The 26,673-nt window shown below is 33.5% G+C and overlaps 2 protein-coding genes across 2 annotated transcripts in view; both read left to right on the plus strand.

The window, feature by feature from the left end:
- The window catches only part of Il1rapl2 (interleukin 1 receptor accessory protein like 2), a 1,287,414-nt gene that overhangs the window by 488,946 nt on the left and 771,795 nt on the right, over window positions 1–26,673 (plus strand). The gene's annotated exons all lie outside the window — the stretch shown is intronic.
- On the plus strand, window positions 7,587–7,837 carry LOC100734443 (guanine nucleotide-binding protein G(I)/G(S)/G(O) subunit gamma-5-like). Its single transcript, XM_063245624.1, has one exon. It carries the CDS (start codon window positions 7,640–7,642, stop codon window positions 7,835–7,837), a length of 198 nt encoding a protein of 65 aa, XP_063101694.1. The 5' UTR covers window positions 7,587–7,639.

Consider the following 26,673-nt stretch of genomic DNA (forward strand, 5'->3'; position numbering starts at 1 on the left):
GAATGTAATATTACAGTCTTGAAAGAAACGATCTTTAAAAATAACAAGGAACAAAGAAACAATTCAACAGCTGCAAGAAGATACAAATAGAAATATTATAAAACTGATACGTGTCAACAACAACAACAACAAAAAAAAACAGGGATCAACACAAATCACAAAAGAAGACTATTTACATTACACCGAGTGGCATGAGCTGAAGGCCTACAGAGTGAACTCCACCTAGCCATGTAGCCTCACTCAAAACCTGGTAGGGCCCTGCACAGCATCACCCATCAGCAGGGGAGATTTGGTATATTGCTTGGGTCCTGATTGGACCCCACCCAGTGACTTCAAATAGCTGGGGAGCTCTGGTGTACTGCATGGTGAGAGCTGAAGGCCTGCACAACATGTTCCATGTAGCTGTTCAGCCTTGGTACACCAATCAGAACCTGGTAGAGACCTATCCAGCAACCTCAAGCAGCTGGGGAGCTTCGATGTTTCATGTGGGGTTTGCTGAAGTTCCACACAGTGTACTACTCTCATTTGGGGAGCCTCCAAGTGCCACTGGGGACCTTGTAATACCGCCTAACAACCCCCACTCATCTGGGGAAAGTACCTCCAATACAGGCAGCTATTCTCAACCCAGGAAACAACAGATACTTTGCATTTGGTTACCTGAGAGGAATAGAGGAAAATGACAAAATGCAAGTGCAAAATGCAATCTCAAACCACCAGCCCATTCCAAACAAGCCTAGAAGTAAACATAAAAGAAAATGTGAACCACAAACCCCATAACTTCTGAAATGATATCAACTAATGTAAAGAAACAACTCCAAGAAGCTGCAAAGGAACTCAGATCAGAAATAATCTCCCAGGTAAAACAAGAAATGATAGATGTAATGAAAGAAATGCTGAACACATCTAAGGAAGACATAGTTGAAAAAAATAGAGGAACACTACAAACAGTGGAAACCTTGAAATAACAATATAAGAAAGAATAGAATGTAAGAAACAGATTGAAAGAGATATCCAAGAAATCAAAAATTCCAACAAAAGCTGGAAAAACTAACTGAATGAATGTGAAGATAGACTTTCTTACCTTGAAGACAAGATTGCAGGTAGTTAAAAGGAAATGAAAGATCTTTTAAAAATAACAAAGGATCAGGAAATAATAATTCAAGAGTTGCAAGATGATGCCAAAGATAAATAAAAACATAAACTTGATAGGTGTAAACAAAAAAGGTAACAACACAAATGATGTAAAAATGCGATTTACAGAACTAAAGGCAGAAAATTTCCCAAACATGGGAAAGGAAACTGACATTTAGATAAATGAAGCATATTGAACTCCAACCAGCCATAACTAAAATAAATCTACAACCAGGCATATAATAATCAACATCCCAGAAGTTCAGCATATGAACCAAATAGTAAAAGCTGTTAGAAAAAGAAACAAATCGCCCATAAAGAAAATCCATCAGAAAAACAGCAGCTTACTTCTCAACACAAATAATGATGTCAAGAAGAACATAGAGTGAAATATTTTAAACACTAAAGGGAAATAACTTCCAACACAGACTGATGTACCCTGCAAAACTATCCTTCAAAATTGATCGAGAGGACCTGGGGATATAACTCAGTGGCACAAGTGCCTGCCTGGCAGGTGCGAGATTATGAATTCAATCCCTGGTACCAAAAAAACAATGTGCAAAACTGATGAAGAAATGAGATACTTCCATGGAAAAGAACATGTGAAGAATTTCATGATCATCAAACTAACCCTGCAAAGAATACTGAAAAATGGGCTGGGGATTTAGCTCAGTGGCATAAGCACCTGCCTTGCAAGCAGGCGGTCATGAGTTCGATACCTAGTACCGATTAAAAAATTACTGAAAAATATTCTAGATAGACATAGCAATAACTATGACTTCAAGAACACCAAGAGAAGGTAAGCCCTAGGTCATGAGTTTGAGCTCCCAAACATCCCCCCCCACCAAAGACTAACAGAAAACAAACAAACAAACAAACAAACAAACAAAAAAAACCAACCATCCCAAACAAATAAACAGAAAGCAAATATAAAGAGCCAGCATTAGAAAGACAACATGACAAAAACAAGCTGATATATAAAACTTATAACCAGTAATATAAATGGTCTTATTTCCCCAATTAAAGTAAACAGACTGGAATAATGGATTAAGAAACACCATCCAATAATATGCTGTATACAAGAAACCAATTTAACCTAAAAGAAAATTTACATACTAAAAATCTAAGGATGGAAAGCGATACTTCATTCAACAGAAACAAAAAAGCAATGGTAGCTATTCTGGTTGCAGATAATGTAAACTTTAAGAATGAACAAAGGTGATGAAGAAGGTCACTACATACTGATTATGAGAAAATTTTGAGAGGAAAGGATAACAATCATAAATATATATGCAGCCAATATGGAAGCACTCAGCTATATAAAACAAATATTAATAAAAGGGAACAAACTAAATAAGCAGTAACACAGTTATTATAATGGGAGTACTTACCCCCCCCCCACTGACAAAGATAGATCAATTAGACAAAAAAATTCAGTAAAGGAATAACAGAACTAAAACTTGTTTACAAATGGTATTAATAGATATGTACAGAGTGTTCCACACAACATCAAAATACACATTCTCAGCTTCAAATGGGACATTCTATAAAATAGCCATATGCTAGTGCATAGAATGTGCTTAAGTGAAAAGAACTGAAATAATCCCATGCATATTGCCTGATCATAGTGCCATTAAACGAGAAATTAATGACAAAAGTAACTGCAAAGACTCCATAAACACGTGGAAATTAAATAATACACTCCTGAAAAATTAATGGATGACAGAGAAAATTAAAGAATTAAACAATATCTATAAGCAAATGAAATTACAAATACAATTTACCAGAACCTGTGGGATGCAATGAAAGCAGGCTTCAAAGGGAAATTTATTGCAGAGAATTCCCACATCAGAAAAACAGAAGGAAGACAAATAAACAACTTGAAGCTACACCTCAAACATCTAGAAAGAAGACGAGCAAGTCAAGCCCAGAGCCCAAAGAAGGGAGGAAATTATAAAGGTCAGAGCAGAAATCAGTGCACTAGAGACTAAGAAAACCATACAAAGAATCAATGAATTAAAAAGAGTTGGTTCTTTGAAAGAATATATAAAATTAATAAGCACCTAGCCAACTTTATTTAAAAAGAAAAGAAAAACTCAATTCATGTAGTAAAGAATGAAAAGAGTGGAATCACTACAGACCTTTTAGGGAAATACAGAAGATCATCAATACTTTATTCAAAAATCCTTATTTTCATAATTTTGATAACATGGAAGAATAGAACAGTTGCCTAGAAACATATGAATTACCAAAGTTAGGTCAAAGAGAGGTAAAACTTCTCCATAACCCAATTTCAATTAATGAAATTGAAAATGCAATTACAACCTTACCAACAAAGAAAAGCCCAGGTCTTGATGGATTCATTGATGAATTCTACAAGAAATTCAAGGGACACCTAATACCAACACTCCTCAAACTCTTCAATGACATTGAAAGGGAAGCCATTCTCCCTAACACATTCTTGGAAGCAAGTATCACCCTAATACTAAAACCAGAGAAAGACTCAACTGAAAAAGAGAACTACAAGCCAATCTCCCTAATGAACATAGATGCAAAAATTCTCAATTAAATACTGGCAAGCAGAAAGCAGCAAGTCATTAAGTAGATCATACACCATGACCAAGTGGGATTTATCCCAGGAATGCAGGGATGGTTCAACATATGCAAATCAATAAATGTAATACCACCATCGCAGTAGAGCCAAAGATAAGAATCACAATCATTTCAATAGATGCATAAAAAGCTTTTGACAAAAACCAACACTAATTCATGATAATAACCTAACAGAAAATTGAAATTGATGGTCTTTACCTCAATCTGATAAAAGCCATCAATGTCAAACCAATAGCCAGCATCACAGTAAATGGTAAAAAACTGAAAGCTTTTATTCTAAAATCAAAAACAAGGCAATGTCTATTATCACCACTGCTATTCATATAGTGCTGGAAATAATAGCCAGAGCAATTAGACAAGAGAGAAAAAGTAAAGGAATAAGGATAGGAAAAGAAGTTGAATGATCATTATTTTCAGAAGCCATTATACTCTACATAGAAGACCCCCAAACTCTATTGAAAGACTTATACACATAATAACCAAATTCAGTCATATAGCTGGATACAATATCAACACTCAAAAATCAATTGCATTTCTATACACAACAAACTCACTGAGAGACAGATAAGAGAAACCATACCTTTCACAGTAGCATTGAAAAAAATGAAATACTTAGGAATCAGTCTAACAAAGGAAGTAAAAGATCTATTCAGTGAAAATGGCAGTGCTCAGAAAAAAGAAATCGAACACAATCTCATAAAATGGAAAGTGCTTCCTTGTTCATGGATAGGAAGAACAAACATTGCGAAAATGGTCATTCTCCAAAAATTGTTATGTAGATTGAATGCAATTCCAATCAAAATACTATTAGCATTCCTCTCAGATCTAGTGAAATCATTCCTAAAATTCATTTCAAACCAGAATAGATCTAGAGTAGCCACAGCAGTTCTGGGTAGCAATGGCAAGACAGATGGCATCACAATCCCTGACTTGAAATTATGCTACAAAGCTACTGTGATAAACTCAGTATGGTACTGGAATATAAACATACCTGAAGACCAATTGAATGTTTAGAAGGTACAGCCATAATGACAAACAAACTCAGCCATCTCATCTTTAACAAAGGAGCCAAATGTGTTCACTGGAAGAAAGATAGTCTATTTAATTAGTGCTGGAACCAGTGGCTTTCCCTGTGCTGAAAGCTAAAACTAGGCCCACATCTATTATCATGCACTAAAGTCAAAATGGATAAAAATCTAAATATGAAAAGAGAAACACTAACTCTCCTGGAAGAGAAATAGATACAGATCTTAAAGACAAAAAGATACACTGGGAGTTCATGAAAATAATCAAAGTGCATGGGAAATACATCCCAGAATTAACAAATAGGATCTCATCTTATTAAAAAGTTTTTTCATGTCAAAAGGAATCTCCAACATAGTGACAAGGGAAAATATCTTAGCCAACTGTGCCTCAGACAAAAGATTTCTGTAACAAACATATAAAGATTTGAAAAAAATCAGACCCTCAATATTCAAGGACCAAATCAAAAAATGGGTATCTGAGATGAATACAGACTTCTCAGATGAAGAAATACAAATTACAAATAAATATATGAAAAAAATGTTTGGTATCATTGTGCTTAAGAAATGTAAATTAAAACAACACTGAAATTCCATCTCACTAAAAAAAGGACCTGCCAAGATCAAGAAATCAACCAATAACAAGTGCTAGAGTGGCTGTGGAGAAAAAGGAACTCTTTTCCATTGTTGGTGGAAGTTATGGACTGGTGCATCCACTGTGGAAATCAATGTGAAGGTTCCTCAAAACTCTAGTATTGCAGTTTCCTTGTGACATAGCTCTCCTACTTCTGGGCATATGCCTAGAAATATTGAAAACATCATACCACAGTGGTATGTGTGCACACATGTTTAATAGCAGCACAATTTGTAATAGCCAAGTCTTGGAAACAACCTAAATGCCCATCAACTGAGGAATGGATAAAAAAGATATGGTTATTTTTATACAGTGGAGTAATAGCTATAAAAAAGACTGCACCAAGACCTTTCTAGGTAAATGGGCACAACTTGACACAATACTTGTAAGTCAAATAAATCAAGTTTACATGTGTAAATATCAATTGTCTCTCTAGTGCAAGAAACTGAAAGAGCAAGTAAGATCCAAAACCCACAATGCATAGTGTGTAAGGATAAGAAACTGATCACAGGTAAAAAGTAACTGGTAATGGGGAAAGGAGGAAAAAACGGAAAAAGGAAAACTATATAAATTTGTGTGTGTGTGTATGTGTGTGTGTGTGTGTGTGTGTGTGTGTGTGTGTGTGTGTGTAGGACAGCTAAGATGACTATGTATTGATTTATTAGTTCTTAGAAAAGATCAGTTAATTCTCATATGATTAGATTGATTTTGCATGTTGATATTCAGTAATCTAAGCAACTGCTTTGAAGATAACAATATGCAATGTAACAACTAATGTGAAATTCCTATCATCTTATTTTGAAAACTTATCTTGTTATTGTTTTGGGTTTGTTGTTGTTGCTGTCTTTTTTGCTTTTTGTTTTTCTTTTCCATTTCTTTTTTTCTCTTAAATAAAAACATTTATCATTTAACCAAGTAATATTAAAATGTTGATGAGATACAGTACCTTTTTATTTTGACAAAGGAAATCTAATGTATATTTTATATTTGTAGCCTATGTCAATTTGCACTAGCCATATTTTATTTATTCAGTAGTCACATGTGTCTAGAGGCTATCATTTAAGATAATGTAGGTTTTGAGGAACGCATCTTTGTGTCACTGCTTATGAAGTAGTCTTGAAAAAGAAATAAAATTTAATCAGTCCACCAGATCTTCACTATTCAGTGTAGAAATCACTTGAAACATATGAGTATTTAAGATTATCTTAAATTATTTAAAAGCACAGTCCCTCAGATGTAGCTATTTTGAAGTTCTTGTTTGTCATATAAGACGAGTGGCTACTCTCTTTGACAGTACGGATTTTCAAGAGATATGATGTCTCTTCTAATCCTGAAAATTAGAAAATAATTTCTAAGTCATAGGAAATTTGCATCAACCTTGATAAAGCATTTCTTCTCTTTATGTCATTCCCAAATCCTCTATCACTCAGTAAATTTGTACTCATCTCAAGAAAAACTTACCAAGGCTTCCTGGCAAAATGCAAAATTGTCTAAGATAAGCCTGAACAATTTATTTTTGGAGATAAGCCTTCTTTCTCTCATTAATTGCATTTTTGAGTTTCATAGTGGAGTATAACATACTGTATTTGGAATATATTGGCATACCTAGAAAAAACTGATGGGGAGTGGGTTTCTAAAAATGCAAACATGTTCTCTAAATCTTTACGATCTTAGCCAGCTCTTGTTAAGGCTCTGGGCTATGCTCTACATTGGTATTTGCAAGTCAATGTCAAGGCCTGCTCAGTGCAGAGTCACCAACAATTAGTCTTTTAAAGGTCTGCTGCTTGGAAATTTGCCACTAAACTAATTGTAGCCTCAGCACATAGTGTAAATTTTTAATGATCATAACTTTTCTAAATTCAGCCTTTAATAAATCTCGTAGTGCTTTCAAACTTTAAATCAAACATAACCCAATTAAGTTGTATTTGATTAAACTGCATTGCCACTTCATTGAAGTTTTTAAATAAATCAACATAAATATGCTTTTACTACAGTATATAAAGTTATGTCTATATAGTTGAAATGTCAATATTCACATAGGTCTCTTGAAAATTACTGGAATCTGAACAAGAAATCCAGTATTAATTTGGAGGAAACTATTGATTTCTTTTTATTGGCCTATGGGAGTACTTTTCCTTGAAATTCTATAAGGTCAAATTTAAAAAAAAAATAGTAAAAGAGACATGACCCTTGACTTACTGCCTCTGTACCTCCAGTCAGTCTGGCCCTGAAGTATACTATGTCAGGTTCCTTCAGTTGTGCTGTAGTGAAGAAAGTGTTCCAGCTGAAGGCCAGACTCCACTGCGTAAAGCTTTCCCAGGCAGCTGCAGACTTAAAAGTGTTCTTCTTGCAGAATGCTCAGTATAATCATCTGCTGACTGGAGTATCCTCAAGTATAAATCCCTTCAGACTACAGAACTTCTGTTCCTTTTTGTAGTCAAATGAATTCTGGGAAATTTCCCAGGCCAGTTTTAACCAACCAAATGACTATACAGAAAAAAAGAAATTTGAAGTCTGTGCAAAAACGTCCCGTTATTTAACACGTGCCATAACACACAAACTTCTACTTTTGTCAGTCCTTAACATTTACCTCTCTGAATTTTCATAAATTTCTGTTTCATAATGGTATTTTATATGCACTGGTGCCTATGCACAACAAAATACTTACTATAAAAATAGTAAAGCAAATATTTGTTGAATTCTAGAATTTCTATCAAAGTTGATCTAATAATAATTGTGATTAATTCCTCTTCTTTTCTCAAAATGCAATGCCACTTGATTCTTTAAAAACAGCTCTAAGGAGTATTTTTTATTCTAATAGGATGCAATCTTAGTAAAACTTTACCTGCTTTTCTTTCCCAGGCTACCATAAAGTGCTGGTTGAGTATCCCTTATCTAAAAGGCTAGGAAACAGAATTGGTCCAGATTTTGTAGTTTCTTAAAATTTTTATTTCATAATATTTGTATAAAATTTATAGGTTAAGCAAAAAAAAAATCTGAAATCCAAAGTGCTTCAACATGCCATTCTTCAGGTTTCAGATTTTTGGTTAGGGATGCATATCCTAAATTGTGCATTATTTGCCCAATAACAGATTTTCTACAAAAGATAGTTTTTCAAAAGTCAACTAGCATACACTGGTAGAAAACAACTCTATGCATTTTTGCCTATAATTATAGGTTTATAAATTTCAATATCTAAGGGTAAAGCATGTATTTTAGACGTAGGACTTAGTGCTTTCCATTTGCATTTCTATTGCTGTTCAGAATGTTGATGCTCTGAATAATACATTTTCCATAATATTGAGAATTATGCATTTTACTGATATTCCCCATTCATATAGCCTTAAGCAACCTATTTGAATTTTAACTGGTCCCTAGAATCCTGTAAGTCACAGAGTGCACTAAAATTCTTGAGTATATTCTGACACTGCATTCCTGACTTAGAATATTTAAGCCAAAACAAATCTGCCTTGGACCTCTTGTTCACTAGAAAAATAAATTTATGTTGTCTAAACTGAAAATCTATGATTAAATAGAATTAAGTTTGGCTACAAGTTACAGAAAATCTTAAAAGTGTCTTAAACAAGATTGTTTCTGTAATGCATTTAAAATTGCAAAGGTGTACAAGTGGTATGGTGGTAGTGGTATAGTGGGGGTGGGATGGTCTAGTTCCTTGATCTTGCAGCTCTTCTATTCCTGACCTCTATGTTAAGCCATGCCTCATGGTCAAGAGAGCTTGCTCTAGCCATCATGTCTGCACTACAGCTAGCAAGGAGCAGAAAAGAGGACAAACTTTTCTCTTTAAGTGCATTCGTAGAAGTTGCATGCTCAATAAATCTACCATTGATCAGGACTTAGTCCCATTGGTCACAATTAGTTGTGAGAAGATATGGAATTTTAATTTTTATGCAGGTTTTACATGTACTCGGCTAAAATTTGGAATTCTGATACTTCAGAACAAAATCAATTTGGGGAGAATACTAGATGTATATGCAGTACTCTCTGGAGTGAAGCTCTTGATCCTCAAAAGACCAAATGATAGGCCTGACAATTGCTGCTAAAAAAACATAACAGAAGCACCTAAATTTACAGTTGAGCATCATAAAAGAATGACTTAAAATACTTTTCCCTGTCTTGGTACATATTTTGAACTCCTTTTACCACAGCATATTGATACTCATATACTTCTTGTAGATCTTTAATTGATTGCTTGCATTTCAGTTGTTTCTTATCAAAATATTCCATACTTCCATGATAAGAAGTTGCCAAATTTCCATCCTGGCATAACATGTAACTGAGAGACAATGGAGTTGAAGTATTTTCTGAAACTCCTAAAACTTAATCTTTTATACCTTTTGCCTTTTTCTCAGTTGCTACAAACTTAAACGCTTCTATTGACATTAAAACTATTTGGACAAACTAAAATTAATTAAAGATTTAGAGTTGATCATGCAGTAGCATCATCCATGGTGTTTTGAGTACTTACTGTGTTCCAAGACCTATGTTATGTGTCTCACTTACATTGCCTTGTTAAGTTGTCAGAGGAACCCTCTACAGTATGTCTACAAATGAGGAAAATAAAGTTCATATAGGTCACATAACTTGTCTAAATCTATGTAGCTAGTGAGTAAGGGAATACAGAATTCATTCATAACTAAGAAAATTGGAATTCATTCATAACTAAGAAAATTGAATCTGGATAACCCTATCCTCCCCCTCCATGCCCTTTCCCCTTTCTGCTTGGTTGACATTAATTTATATGAAAAATCTAGATGTGTGCTATGCAGTATGGTAATTCCTAGTCTTATACTGCTATTGATAATTAAAGTTCAATTTCTTCAGTCATAGAATAATGTATCATGGTTTCATCGGAGACAGGCTAGTGACTACCCACTGAAGAGCACAGATATAGAATATTTGCATCATTATACAGTTCCTCATGGGGAATTTTAGTGTAGATAACTCTGGCCCTAACCTGGAATTCTTTTTGGCTTTTATTGCCTGACTGTCTTTGCAGAATAGGGCCAAAGGGAAACAGGAACAACTTAAGAGGTATTGTCTGTGTGAATCATTTTGCCTCATAACCCACATATTTGTAAATAAAAATCTGAGGAAAAATGTGACTCTCCCTTGAATATTGTCACTAATGCATTATGGTGTCTTTATTATAACTGTTCATTATCATATAAATGTGAATACTCCATTGATAAAATCATGTCAGTTATAATATCAGTTGCTAGAAACTTGATTTACTCCATTTAGGCTGCTATAATAGAAACATCATAGTCTAGGTAGCTTCTAACCACAGAAATTTCTCCTAAGTACAGTGGAAGTACAAGAGAAAGATAGTGATATATTTGGTATCTGATAAGGGACTGTTTCTGCTGTGTGGTCAGTCAACACTGTACTGTATTCTCACATTGTGTAAGAGGCAAGGAAGCTCTTGAGGGACTTTTTTTACTATTCCCATTTATGAGGGCTCTAGCCTCATGAACTAGTTGCTTTCTTGTGACCCTACCTCCAAACACCTTCACAGTTAAGAGTAGCTGCAAACATATGAGTTTGTGGGAGTGCACAAAAAAAAAATCAATTCATGACAATAGTTAATATCTGATATAATGCAATTAATTTATATAACATTTAGAGAATCTTTCCATTCTTTTTCAACATTACAAAGGCAAAAATTTCTTATTTTATTCATTATTTCACTATGAATACTTTGACAATGATAAAATATATTAATTAAGAACAAAAACATGAAATTCTGTATGTAGGGTCAAAAATAGTAACTTATAATTTTATGCTTTTGACTATTTTATCAGTTAGTATTTACATTAAAGATTAAAAGATGAACACTTAAAAGACAAACTAGAATTATTCGTGCATTTCATAGTCAAATATAAAATCCTGTATTTTAAAATTTCCAACTTCAAATTTTTTGTGCTAAAAGCATTCAGTCACACTCTAGCTTTTACTGAAAAAATCTAGCAGATTTGTGTATTCAAAAATTGCTATATTAAGAAACTACTATGGTAGCAGGCCAGGAAAAGAGCAACCAAAATGAGTTAATATACTCCTACTTTCAATTAAGACCACTTTTGTCAAAGGTGAAAGGAGATTTTCCTATAAAAAGCAATGTTTTCACATTATTTGAATATCTAGACTTTGTATACTTAAGAAAACATATTCAGAAGACAAGAAAACACATTGATGTTAATTTTGAAATTAAAAGTGACATGTTTCTGAGCAAAATAGATAAGTAGAATTCCTACATATAAGTCTGAATTAAAAAGTTCCCAATAATAAGAAATGTCATATTTAAAAAACAAGAATACTTATTTCCATATACTGAAATTCTCAGCACTAATATGTGTTCTGGAAAAAAAATGGATTTGCATTTCAAAGAACATTAACCATGGAACATAGCAGACAGATGATCTTTCAAAGTTGCATTTCAATGCACTTCTAAGATAAAAGATAACTCCTTTCAGTTTTCAGCATAGTAAATGGCATTTTTTATGTTGAAGTACTACGGAAAATCTAAAGATGCACTTTGTAATAATATTTACATCTCCAGGCTGGTTAATAGCAACAGTGATGAAATATTACTCTGCCTTAAAGGAGAATAAAATTATGCCACTTCCAGGAAAATGGATGGAGTTCAAAATAGGTCAGACTAAGTGAAGTATTGTATATTTTGTCTTATATGCACAATTGACAATAATAGAAAATAGAGAGATGGCAGGAAAGTAATAGGAAGACTCAGACAAAAGGAAGGGTATCAGGGGGCAGAAGAAGAAGAGAGTGAGTAATGAAGGGTAAAAAGTCATCAAATATGTTATTTCTGTATATGAGTATATGATAACAAAACTCATAATTCTGTATAACTAATAAAATAATAATTACAATGAAAATCAAAATCTAAACAATAACAACAGTAAATAAGCATTCTATTTTATCCAATGAAATCAAATTTTGAATTAAGGCAAAGAGTTAAGTTCATCTAGAACATCGGGAGAGAGCAGAGAACTATATAACTTCAGATAACTTACTGTCAATGTGTGAGGTAGATCAAACCATGAATTCTAATAGTGGAAATCTGGACAACAGACTCAGCTCTGACAACTGTAGCATTTTGTCCAAGTCATTCATCTAAGTCCCTTTCTCTTTCCCTGGATCTGGTTCCTATGTAGGGAGAGATTAAACACTTGCCATGTGTAAAATCTTTTTACAGTTTCTTATTTGTTCCCAAAAGTAAGGGGCTAGTTAGTATTTTAGTAGACTCTACTTCACTGAAATACTATAACAGATTTTAAATATTATTGTTAATTTAAATTGGGGGTGATTAGAGGCTAAAACTCAAGCAGGTTAATGTCAATTCATTTGAATGATGACATCTAGGAAGTACTTTTAAATTGAACCACAGTTTGAAATATTTCCATTTTGTTACTCTGAAAAGTGAGTGTTGATGTGCACCATTGTGACTATCAGTCCTAAATGATCATTATTGCCCAGTAAAATTGTAATTCTGAGGAGTAGTCTATCCTCCCTTGAGCTGAAATTTTACATTGACTATTTAAAAATAATTTTCAATGAAGGTTGAAATCTAGAATTCTTTCTGCTCAACTTCTGATTAGACAATTCAATTACCTGCAATATCCTATTCCCTAAGTACAACAGTTTATTAAAGTTTTACTGTGTGTTCTGAAAGCTACCTAGTAAGTTAATTAATTGGAGCAAGAAATTGTTTGGCCAAGATAGATGTCTGCATTGATGTAATTACTTGGATTTTATTGCTCTTTTTAGTAAGGAACAAAATTACATGAACAATGATATATATATATATATATATATATATATATATATATATATGTATGCTTGGCTACGAAAGTGACATTATACCGAGAATGAGGATGTTCAGGCTTTAACAGTAGTTGAAACTGCTGAACAGGACACAAATTATAGTTACTAGATAAACAGGTAAATGATCTTTTGGCCTCTTCACTTATTTCTTTAAAAAGTTATTAGTCATTTCTCTTTTCTGGTCTTAGTCGAGCAGTAGCTACTTCTATCTATCAGACTTCCCTTATAGTCAAGGTATTAGCAGCATCTCTACTGTGAAGAAAGAACCAAGGCTGTTTTTATCATTGTATTTCTAGGACAGGCCACAGTGTCCAGAAAATTATGGAGCATAATTCAGTCACTGTTTCAGCTCCAGTTTAACAGCTATCTGAAGTACCTCAAATTTTAGTCAAGACTAAGCAACACATCCTCTAATTATATTTGGAAACCTCCTTCTTCCCTCCCTTGCCTCGCTGTAATAAGAGAAAGTTGGCCAAATACTGATAACAAATATTTTTCATGGTAAGACATGTAAGTCGAAACTAAAATTTGTTGAATGAATCTATTGGAAAAAAATGATAGCTTATACAAGTAGAAGCATTTTGCAGATTTTTCCTTTCCTCCATAAAAATGGATAATTTAAAATTAATTTAGGTGACACTGACAAAGTAGAGATTGTGTACACAGAGAAGGAAAGAGTTGACACACTAATTAATTGGTTTCTCTTAAACAACATCATTCCATAGCAAGTGAGGAAGCTGCTTGACAATTTCTATGACAGATGTCAAATATCTTAATAAAGATCACCCCACAGGCAGTTTTGACTTAATCAAATCTTTAAAATGCTTACATTTTTAACATTAGTAGAATCAAGTCCATTTTTTCCTTACAGTGACATCATGACAACTGAGAGCAAAGATATTTGAAAATTGTTGGCAGAAAATTATGAACAGCTATGTTCTTAACTGCTTCATGGCAGTTAGTTGGCTGGCCAAAATTTGAGGTCCTGCAGGTACTTTGTTTTGAAAAAGCTTACTTTGAGTAAAGGACAATAGACTATCCTAACACAGCTATAGTGCAGACCAATCATCCTGTGATTAGCAGTAACTGATCTCTAATTCCATCAGCAGTATACAAGGTAGGATGATATGTCAACAGAATTCCATGCAGGTCTTTATAGATTTTATATTTCTATCATTGATCAGCATATCAAATCATCTAATCAAATGTCTGGCTTTGACAGACATTGATTATATACTAACCAAGTCCATTGTAATTTTCAGACTTAGGGGAGATTTTTCAATTCTTTCATACAAAGGGTTGGACAATGTTCTGTTTCCTTCTTTCCAACAAAGTCTGGGAACCATCTGATGTGAACATTTAATAAGTAGATGTAAACTTTCCTCATCAGTCATCTGTCAACCAGTTGCCTTTGACTCAACAGGAAAGCAAGCCTTTTAAGTGTAAAAAAAAACTTTTAGCTACAAGTACTCAAATTGTAAAAGAATAAAGCATTTTAAAATTATTTACATAAAACTACACATTTTATGCTATGTTTTAGAAAGAAATGTATGAAGATAAAACAGGCAAATAGACACTAGAATATAAAAATTACATCTAATTGAAAAATTAAGCAAAACTCAACTTTGCTGGCAGTGGAATATCTGGCCTCTGAAGAGTATCAATTCAATTTTAAGTAACTAGAAATGTCAACCATGTGGGAACTATTTGAAGGTTCATATGACACACATGGAAAAATATCCTTGGGTTTTAATTTGATGTATGATACAGCTAGTCTGATGAGGTGTGCTGAAAACTGGTGGTTGCATGAAATATCTTCTGGGTGGGATAAGACCTGATCTCATGCTTTATATGACTATTTTTATTAACTCATTTCTCTCAGATTCCTATACATGCTTTTTTATTAATGTCTCATCCTAAAGAGCACTAGCTCATCATTCTGGCTAGCGATATCCATTTTTTCCCTGCTAGAATAAGAAGTGAACATGGTATGGAGGAGCAGAGAGACGAGGGAAAAACTATTTTGAGAAAAATCAAAGTATGGGAATATGGCCTCAGGAGAGTAACCTACTGACAGTCTTGAATAAGAGCTGGCATTCATGAGTGTGAACTTCATTGAAAAATTATGAGATAGTGTTCAAATAAGTAAAAGTTGGAGCTTTTATTTAAATGCTGGCAGTGTGATTGTATTGTTATAGCTTTTTTTTTTTGTACTGGGAATCAAACTCAGGATCTTGTGCTTGCTAGGCAAGTGCTTGGGCCACTGCACTATATCCCTAGGTATATTGTTATTGCTGCTAAAAGAATGGTTTCTAAACTGCATGTTATAAGCCATTGTTATGTTAATTATTTAAAAATTTTTGTGATTAAGACTTACTACATCAAAATAAGGAGTTGTACTAAATTTGTTAACCAATAGCCTGGCTGTTGGGAGGTGGTATCATTCAGGTGCATCTCTGTGTTTGTGACTCCTTTTTTTTTTTTTTTTTTTTTTTTAAGCTGATTCTCCACTTCCCAACCCTATAGGAGAGTACTCAGATTTTTAAAGACAGTCTTGATTTTATATTGGGGTAAGAGGAAGATTTAAATTAGTTGAGTACTGCAAGTTGTAGGAAATACAGGGAGTACAAGTAGAAGAGAGATGTGAAAACTTTAAACAGAAAGTAGTTTAAACTCACCGGCAGAGAAACCCGAAAGACTTTCTATTATTTTGCAACATAAATGCCAGCCATTTTTTTCTATTCTTATGCTCAAAATCTACTCTTTTTTTTTTAATCCCTAGTACTTAGGGAGAGTTTACTTTGTTCTGAATCCAGAACATGTCTCTCTTTATCACTTGCCCTATCCAACTGCTTGCCACATCCAAACACCATTGCCTATTAATTTTAACTATTTTGTATCCTAAAATATAATTGATATCCTGAAAAATGGTTCCCTGAAGTAAAAATTGCTAGGACTGACTGTGATACCAACTAAACTCAAATGTGTCCTAGGAGCAGCTGCGGGCATTTAGGCTGATTTATGATGGTTGTGAGGGACAACAAAGCAAATTTTGTCATTTATTAAATTTCTAGACTAACCAGCCCCATGAAAATGTGTGTTTGATGGGTGCTGTAGTCAGGGGTTGTGCAGAGAACAATTAGAATCAGGACATGGAGTTTATAATATTTTTATAATGGTCAATGGGAGTTAACAGAAGAACATGCAGGAAATCTATCCATAACACCAAAGACATAGAATATTTAGTCAAAGGCCTAAATCGCACAGCAATGTCCCATATGAGTCCAGATTAAAACCCAGAGCTCATGACAATGCCTCCCATGAGTCCAACTGGAGGTCTAAAGCCCATAAGAAGGACTCATATGAGTCTCTCTTACCGATCCATGCCAGGAAGGCCCAAAGGAAGCCAGAAAGTCCATGCCAGCAGGGTGAAGGAGCTGTGCTGATAGATTGACGTTTCTAGCTGGAGCCAAGAAGTCACACTCACAAAAAGACCAGGGCTGTCCTAAAAAGCACCACATTCATCCTCAGCCACACGGAGGCCCCGAGCTCCTCTGACAACAAGCACATTGGAGTACCTTCCAGGAAGCCAGAGTAAGGAGTTCAAGAGTATGGAGACCAAGCAGCACACATTTTCCCCTCTGGAGCAAGGAAACAATGCTCAATGTGAGGACCAAAACTTCTCCAGGAGAACCAGCAGCTCAAACAGCAACTTGTAGGAGAACCCACAATGCCTCAATGCAATAATGTATTAACACCTCAACGCCCCCCTCCTTCTCCACCTGTTTATGCTGCCAACTTTCCTCAGGTGGAGCATCTTCGCTCAGTGCCATGCTGATGTAATCCAGCTAGTATTAAGTTGACCACCAGTTTTTAATTCATAACAATGGGTCTCTCAACTTTGTGAAACTCAACAAAGACCATGTGATTTTAACAAACATTAATTTGGCTTGTGATAGGAATTTTAGAACATTTAATGGATCTACATTTCCAAATAAACAATATTTGATGGTAAATAGCCTTTCCTTTATTACTGTGTCCCCCTCTGTGCCTCCTAACAACTGTTTTAACTAACTTTGGTTAAATATATTTCTGAAGAAAGAAGGAAAATTTTGGCAGGATATAAAAACTAGCACCAGGAATTTTACAGTGAACTTTGCTTTGAAGCTAAGGCAGGATAGGCCATCAAATTCTAAATGATATGCCAAATTTCTTTCTTCCTGGAATCTTCACTGACTTATGGAAGTTAAATTCCTATCCATTTAAATGAAGTCTAGATGTGGTATAATGAGGATGGGGAGAAACCAGGTGAATGAGTTGATGCTAGTGTAGAAAAATGCCATATCTCTTTAATAAGTTCAGGTTTCAACATTCAAATGAGTATTAAAAACTACCTTATCTTTTCAACAGTATCTAGACCAATGGTTCTTAATCAGACTATCTAATACTAAACTGTAAAACCCAGGCTAAATATAATATACACAGAGATTGTGTATCTATGTCTTTTCTATCTCTTTTCAAACTCCACTAGAGTTTTCAATTCAGTGATTCTTAAGTAAGGACTAAGTGCATTGTTAAATGTTCCATAATACATTGTGATATACTGTAAAAACTGAAAATGCCCTGACACAAGCAGTTAAGTGTGGGCTAGAATTTGATGCCATGTCGATGGCTTGTTATATAATAGATTTACTTAACAAGTCCTATTAGTTGGACACTGTTATAAGTGTTTTACAATATTAACTCAATCTTCATACTAACATTATAAGGTTGGTGCTATTATCACATTTTTCCATTTTGAATAACAAGGGACAAATGCATAACTTATGCAAGATCACACAAATTCTTGTATGTTAAGTAAAAAGTTTTAAAACTGATATACTAAAGAAATACACTGACCTTTTAAAGTTAATTATATGATAAATTATTATAAACATTGTGACATAAATACATATGATGATAACTTCTGTCAGTTATCAGATTAATAAAGGATATATTGGTTTGCATTATAAATACCAAGGGTAATATGAATCAATTTGCTTTCTAATTTTCCTAAAACAAGTTTAATAGCTGAAGAATATGGTCTCCAATAAAACTTTACTCTGGGGGAAAGGAAAGTAGTTATTATACAAATCAAACATATTGTAAAATAGATGTTTATTACTATCTTTATAATGATTGTGGAAGTTTTTCATTTCCTTTCAAATTTTATTTAAAGAGAAAAAATGCAAAACAGACAAGAGGGTTGAAATTATACTGAATTTCAAAAAAAAAACAGTAAAAAACACTAATTGATAAATTACATATTGTCATCTTAGAAATAGTTGTTCAAAAGGACTCAGGTGCTAGTCTTAGGTCTAAGATCAGTATGCTTTTACTTTTCTCCTTTATCAAAGCCTTGGTTTTTCCATCTATAAATGATTGGTTGTGCTATAGATGATATTTCAAAGGTCTTTACCAGTGTTAGCATTCTATAATTTTTTAAAGAACTGCTGTGATGGGAAGTTCATAGCTTCTGTTTCTTCTAAGTACTAATTTGTTCCTGCCTAAACCCTGGGATCTGTGAGTCACCACTGCTTAGAAATAATGCAACAATCTAAGATAGACTTCTGATTTCTCTTACCTAGCAGAAATGAATCTGTCAATTTTCATTAGGTATTGTCAGGTATTATCATGCTCAGTGATAGATTAACCAAAAGTAGTTTTATGCTGGCATTCAATTATACCAGTGTATTAAAAGGACAGTATATTTTACTCTTCCAATTCTTGAGAAATAGGGATGGTACAAAATGTGTAGAGTGATATAATGTAAGAAACTGTTTCCCACACATTCTAATGCATTCATGTTTCACCTACTAAAGCTGTATCTGAGTTTACTCTCAGTGAAAATTTCTTTTAAAACTTTGCAAGGTCAGAAGAAAAGCTTTCTAGAAGACTTCAATGTGACAATCAAAGATGAGCCTTTACACTTTTAGCCAAGTTGTTCTCTACCTGTTCCTTCAAATGACACAACATAAGGAAAGCTTCTTTCTAAGGGCAATGGCCTAAGAAATAGCTAGGATGGAAGAGGTGGTTTGTAAGTGCAGTATATGGGGAAAAGAGCTTCATTTAATTATCCTGGACTTTTAACAGTTGTGTTGCCATCTGAGGACTAAAAGGATGGCATGGCATCAATGGAGTGAGACTCCCCACCTACACAAAAATTACCACCTTTTACCCGATAAAGTTCACTTTATAATTATAATTAATTTTAAAGTAATTGAATGAATCAGATTTGATATATTTAAAGACTGCCCCGAACTCGCAAACATTCATTTGGATTTGGTTGTGCAGATAATTTCTGAAGATATTGTTCCTCTTCACTGACATGGAAAGATATTCGTCATTTTATTAAAAGAGACAAGGAAGTTGCAGAGCACAATTTTAGTTTGAATTTATGAAAATAAAATATTTAGTGTATTTTAGAAAAATGAGAGCACTGTGTTGTACAGGATGTGGCTTGAGAATTCTGGAGGAAATTCTATTGTATTTTTCCTTATTATGTGATTTTTATGCAACAAATAATTGGGTGTAGTGCCACACACCTGTAATCCCAGAATACTGGAAGCTGAGGTAGGAGGATCACTAGCTCAAGGCTAACCTGGGCTACATAGTAAGTTCAAGACAATCCTGAACAGTATACTAAAACCTTGTACCAAAAAAGAAAATATGATTTTAAAAATATATATTAGCTTTGTATCAGATAAAAACAAAATAAAGAGATTAACATATAAAAAAGAAATGGAAAAGAGAGATTTTGGACAATATTTTTTCTTCTGACAAGAGTTAAAATGCCAAACTTTTGCATTATCAGCTTTTCTTCTTAATTCAAAGGTCAAATAGGATTATTCTTATTAGAATTGATTTTCTATGTCTTACTTTACTTCATCAACCTTGAGAGGAGTCATTTTCTATAAGGTATAAACAAGTCAGCAAGGCTAGGCCAGCTCCTCTTTCCCTTCTCTGAGCATAGAATGATTTGTGATTTTCTTCATGTGATTGTTATTTGATATTTCAAGAGCTTCTCTAAATTTGGATTGAGAATCTGTCCTTCTGGACAAGGCGAGGATGGAGGGGTTGTTCTTTGGATTGGAGAATAGTACCTTACTGAGGACCATTGTCCCAGAGGCACAAATAAAATCACTCTTCCACTGCTGGTCCTGACAGAGAGGTTTGTAATCAGTATACTATTGTGCCATAGTTTTTTTTAAACTGTCTTTCATATACTGAGGAAACCAGAGTCCTTAGGTGAATAGTTGTCCTCAGGGAGGGGACCTTCAATATTCTTCCAGGCTTTTCTAGTTTGCTTAGGAAAGTCTTCCTTAACTTTAGATACTAAAGCAGTCTACATTTCTTTTCAAAGAATGTTTGCAGCTTACTGTTTTAAAGGTTATTGTATTTTCTTAAATTTCTAAAATAATAGTAAATATAATCAACTTTTCAACAATATGAAAGTATTCAGAACAAAATAGGAAAGCACCCTTTTGTGTGCTCCTCCATCCTCACTGGTCCTGTGTGTATCTCTCCAGTTTCCTTTGTATATATACACATGAGGATGTAAACTTAAGTAAAGTTTCTTTATGTCCACAATTATTTTCTGCAATGTGAAAAATGCTCTAAACTTGTGCTATTCAATATGGTAGCTATTGGCTACATGGGGCAGTTGAACACTTGAAATGTGGTTATGTGGCTAGAGAATTGAATTTTTAATTTCATATAATTTGAATTGATTTAAATAAGAAAGAAGAAATAGAATTCTCTGTAGATGATATAATCTTAGACAGAAAAATCCTATAGATTCCAAGTTTTAAAAAAATATTAAAATGAATATGTGAATTCAATTAATTTCCAGGGTACAAAATTAACACACAAAACTGAGCAGCATTTTTACATATTAATAATAAACTATTCAAAAAATGTCAAGGTAATAATTCTACTTACAATATGGTTAAAATGCTTAGAAATTAATAACTCAAGTAAAAGATCTGTACACTACAGACTATCAGACATAATTAAGGACAAACAGATAGTAATATTCATGAATTGGAAAATATTTTGTTACAATAGCCATCCTACATAAAGCAATGTACATGGTAAAAAATACTTTCTTTCAAAGTTCCAATGGCATTTTTGCACAGAGTTATAAAACAAAATTCTAAATCTCATATGGAACCAAAACACTCCAAATCATCAAAACAATCTGGAGCAGAAAAACAAAAACAAAATAAAACCTGTAAGTATCATACTACTCAACTTCAAAATATATTACAAAACTATAACAATTAAAACAGCATGGTACTGGCTTAAATATACACATAGATTTAAAAAAAAACATAGAAAATCTCAAAATAGTTCAGCTCATTTATAGTCAGGTGATCTTTGACAAAGGTCCAAGTACAGACAATAAGGAAAGAACAACCTGTTCAATAAATGATGCTAGACACACTGGATATCTACATACAGAAAAGTAAAATCACACCACATATAGAAATCAACAAAAAAGAGATCATAGACTCAAGTATAAGATCTAAACCATAAAATATATAGAACTTAGAGTAATTATTTTTGACATTAGTCTGGGCACATCTTTTTGGGTATGATCTCACAAGTACAAACAACAAAACCAAAAATGTACATATGGTATTGCAACAGACTAAACAGCTTCTACACAACAAAGGAGATAGTAAAGTGACAGCTTATGACTAAGAGAAAATATTTATAAACCATACATCTGATAAAAGACATCTAAAATATTTGAGGAACTCAACAATAAAAATTAAATAAGCTTATTAAAAACGCCCATGGTTCTTGAATAGATAGAAATGACCAATAAATACAGTAAACATGATCAAAATCACTGATCATTAGAAAAATATACAGTAGAGTCATGATGATATATCACTTTACACCTGTTAAATGGCTATAATTATAAAGATAAAGATGACAAGTGCTGGTGAAGATGTAGAGAAAAGGGGACCCTGGCACACTGGTTGGTGGAAATATAAATTATAGTGTTTGTGGAGTATAATATGAACTTTCCTGGAAAAATTAAAAGGTTAATTACCACATGATCTAGTAATCGCACTCCTGGGTGTATATCCAAAAGAAATAAAATCAGTGTGCCAAAGAGGTGTCTACAATCCAATATTCACGGCAGCATTATTTGCAATATTATGATAAGGAACTAAGTATCCATTTACTGAGAAATGATAAAAAAGTGATGCATAAACACAATGAAATATTATTTGATCTTAAAAAACGAAGGAAATCTATCACTTTCAAAAGCATTGATGAAACCTAGAATATTGTACTTAGTGAAGTAAGTGATTCATAAAAACCAAATGCCAAATGATCGCACTTATATATGGGATCTAAAATTATTGATCAAAGCAAAGAGTAGCATGATGGTTACCAGAGTAGAGAAGGTGGGGGAAGGAGATATTAGTCAGAGGACGTATAGTTTCTATTACACAGGAAAAATAAGTTTTTTGAGATCTATTGTACAGCATAGTGACTACCATTAATAGTAAGATCTTGTATATTTAAAATTGCTAGGAGTAAATTTAAAATGCTCTTGTCACAAAAATATTAAACTTTTGCAGTGATTTATATTTTAAATAGTTTGCTTTAGTCATTCCATATTATACCCTATTAATATAAACAATTAAAATATGTCACTGTATGATAAAAAATGTAAGTTTTAATAATCACTATCACTGCCTTTTACATTGGGCAGTACAAATTCAACTGGCAGGAAATGTAAGCTCAAATAAAAAAAGCAACTATGTGAGGAATATACCAAGGGATGTTTAAGTACTAATGTTTTACTTGGTATAAGTCATCTCATTTAATCTTCATAACCCTATAACATAGATTCTGTTATTAACAGATACGAAAACAGGGAAAAGTTAGATAACTTGCCCAAAACATGAAATATCAAGTATGGGCTTAAATCTAGATAATCTAAGTCCAGAGAGTGCCTCACTCAGCTTAAACATGTACAAAAGTCATGTGTTGGGTAGGAAATGGTGTGAGCTTTGATAGAGGTGAAACTAGGTTAGGATCTGGATCCTACCACTTACTAAAATCCTTGACTGTGTGACAGTAGGCAAGTTATTTAGCCTCTCTGACTCTAGATTTATAAAATATTGCTTATAATTTCTTCTTAGAATCAATGCAACTTACCCTTTATCACATTATATATGTGTTCCTCTTTTCCATCATCCTCAAAATGCTTGCCTTTGAGGGATGATTAAATGTAGTTGGGAGCATTGTTACTGGAGATGAAATAGGTTAAAATTAAATGAGATCAACGTAGATTCAAACTAAGCATACAAGTTGATATTTGTGGGACAGACATTATTTGCACAGAATTTTAATCTGCTTAAATAAGTGAGAGAGGCAAAGGAGTCTCGGCAGCTATCACATAAAGTTCAAAGCATGATGTTACTACTTCGATGTTTTTAGTCAAACTATGTTTTAAGTCTCGGATTCAATGCTTACAACTTGTGTGACCTTGGGAAAAGTACCTACCCTCTTTTTCTCTGTTTCTTCATCTCTAAAGTGAATATAATAAATGCTGCCTACCTCCTTGTATTGTAAGTGCTCAGTAAAAAGCACATGGAGAATACTGAGGGCTTAACACATGCTAGGCAACAGGCCATGCTGCTTCCATTAGCATTTCCAGTAGTCCAACTAGCATCACTACCAGTCAGGGAATATAGTCACTGGGGATTCCGATTCCATCCTCAAATTTGCAACACCCTATGAAATTGAGAAAATTCTCCAAACCTTGTGGTATTCTTGGAATTACTCTGTCCAAGCAGAGAAAATGATAACTCTTCCTCAAAGACTGCTGTGCTAATTAGTGAGAAATAACTACTAAATCTGTGTAATATGCAAGATATATAGATCATTCCTCTTACAAGTATATTTATAGTAAATATCTCCAAAGCAGACAGTTTCTTTGCTCTACTTAGCATGTGCTGACTTCAGTTTAGATCTCATGAGCTATCTGCTTTTACTGACTAGACAACCTCACCCTTTTAAGTTCACTGCCAATTACATGATATTTTATAACATTTAGAGGAAGATAACATTTAAGGCCCATTTCCTTAAGATTAGAGGCTGAGAGTTTGCCTCTTGATTCTCCCGTGAGTTGTTAAGCCCTTAAAGCATTGCAGACATTTCCAGCTATCTGGATTATGAATCCTAACATGGTTCAACTGGAATAATGTAATTTATAACAATTTGAACATGCTTATGACATAAGATCTACTGGAATTATAAGAATCTGTATAAAGTAGTCACATTAACATAAAAATGTTTATGAACTTCTTCCAGAAAATGATACTGCTTATACCACGGCATCACTTGAAATGATCATTGCTATTAATGCAGATTAATTTTAGGAGAGAGCTACTTGAAAATGCTGTTGAATCAAAAAAGCAGAATATGTGAAAATGAGCATCAAGCAGCTGGTGATGAATAAGATCCCTACTGGGTCTGCATTTTTTCAAATTTTTGCTTTTATTAGTATATGTTTATAGTACAAAATGGTTACATTCACTGTATGAAGTTGGTACATGTGCATAACACATCTTAATTCTGTTTTCATCCCCTTCCTCTCTCTCCGTCTCTTGGTTGCTTTCCATTTTACAAAAGATTTATCTCTCTGTTTCATACTATATATCTTTTTATTTTGTTCTTTATTTGTATATTAAGTTTCTAGCATTAGAGAAATCATGCAATATTTAATCTGTGTATTTGATTTATTTCGCGTAACAGTCTCAAGGTGCATCCATTTTCCTACAAATGACTCAAATTTATCCTTCTTCATGGATATTTCTTAATCCATTCATCTTTATGTAAACATATAGGCCACTTCCAAGTATTACCCATTATGAGTTGTGCTGTTATAAACATTGGTATAATTTATCATTTTAACATAATATCTGCTTTAATGAAAAATAATATTTATTTGTAAATGTAATCACTATAATACTAGGACAGAATTAAAATATTTGACAGTGTCCTTTGATATATTCTACTAAGTAGGCTGAATATTCTTCTAGCATCTCTGTTATAACATTAATTTTCTTAGCACAGCATTTTTCTGTAGATAATTCAAGATCAATTTAAATCTAGCCTTTGTCCAACCAATCACAAAACTTGAGTTTATGAGGTCTACCTTAAGGAGGATTTGTCATAAGAATAAATAAATATCAAAATTTAAAGAAGTTACAAATTATGCTTTTTATTGAATTGCTTAATTTTCCTGATTATAAATTTCACCTTGAGTGCACACTAGAGTATTATGTTGGGATTACTAAAGTTCCTGGAAATTAATTGGAACAAAATGAGTGTTTTTAAATAGAGACCTACTTATTGGTGCTAGTTAATCTGGTAATATCAGCAAAGTTAAAAATAATATGAAAATGTTAAATTTCATTGCTAATTTAAATCCTGCTTTAGGGAGAATTAAAACCTTAATACTATGGTTAAAGAGTTAAGTCATGTTAGATTAGCATGGCTGCACATTAACGATAAAAATAGATGAGTCTGATTAGTGTCACTTAAAGTTTTGTGAGTAAGAAATGTGGACCTTACAAATTAAACCATGAATACCAAATAAAGGATATGTGGAAATAATTCTTGTTTGAAAAGTTAAATCTTCACATGTATTCTACAATGTTTATCGTTTTTTTAGAACTACATAGAATTCACTCAACAGCATGATAAGGATGAAACTTTGCAAACCATACTAACTACAATAAAGAAGCCGCTAAAACTTGATTCTCATTTAAGTAGATTACCAGTGTTTTCTTGCTTAACTGGAAGGAGTGTTCGGTACTCCTTCAACCTATTTTCAGTTGTGTTACTACCACATGTATGACTAGATATAGCTTCAACTGGGGATGTTAAAACATCCAGCAAAATGACTGCACCCTTAACTTTAAAACTTTTCTCAAATTAGCAACTAAAGAGCAAACCTATAGAAATAAATGTGCAAAATTTTCTAGTATGTGTCTCAGTAGACCAAGTTGTAAGACAGGTGAAATGAGTTTTCTTTATCCTTATTCTCTACGTGCTTCTTCCTGCCTGAATTTGTCCCACCCTGGTATGGCTAGAGATCTCTCCAGCCAAGAATCTTCTGTTGCTATCCCCTAAAGGAGCCAATGGTTCTCTTCTCCATCTGTTTTTCAATCCCCTACCAGTCTCCACAAGATTTACTTGTTTTGAGTTCATTTGATTAGACCCTTGATGTCTTTCATAAGTGTTACTAGTAGTAGTAATAGCAGGAGAAGTCAGTAATAAAAACAGTAAACACCATTGAGTATAATGACTGTTTTATTGTGCTCTAGGCATGCT

This window comes from Cavia porcellus, unplaced genomic scaffold, assembly GCF_034190915.1.
Source record: "Cavia porcellus strain 051 isolate PalLab524CR breed Dunkin Hartley unplaced genomic scaffold, mCavPor4.1 scaffold_3, whole genome shotgun sequence".
Classification (NCBI taxonomy): domain Eukaryota; kingdom Metazoa; phylum Chordata; class Mammalia; order Rodentia; family Caviidae; genus Cavia; species Cavia porcellus.

Coding starts and splice junctions, on each gene's coding strand:
- LOC100734443 (XM_063245624.1), top strand. CDS start 7,640: ATGTCAGGTTCCTTCAGTTGTGCTGTAGTGAAGAAAGTGTTCCAGCTG.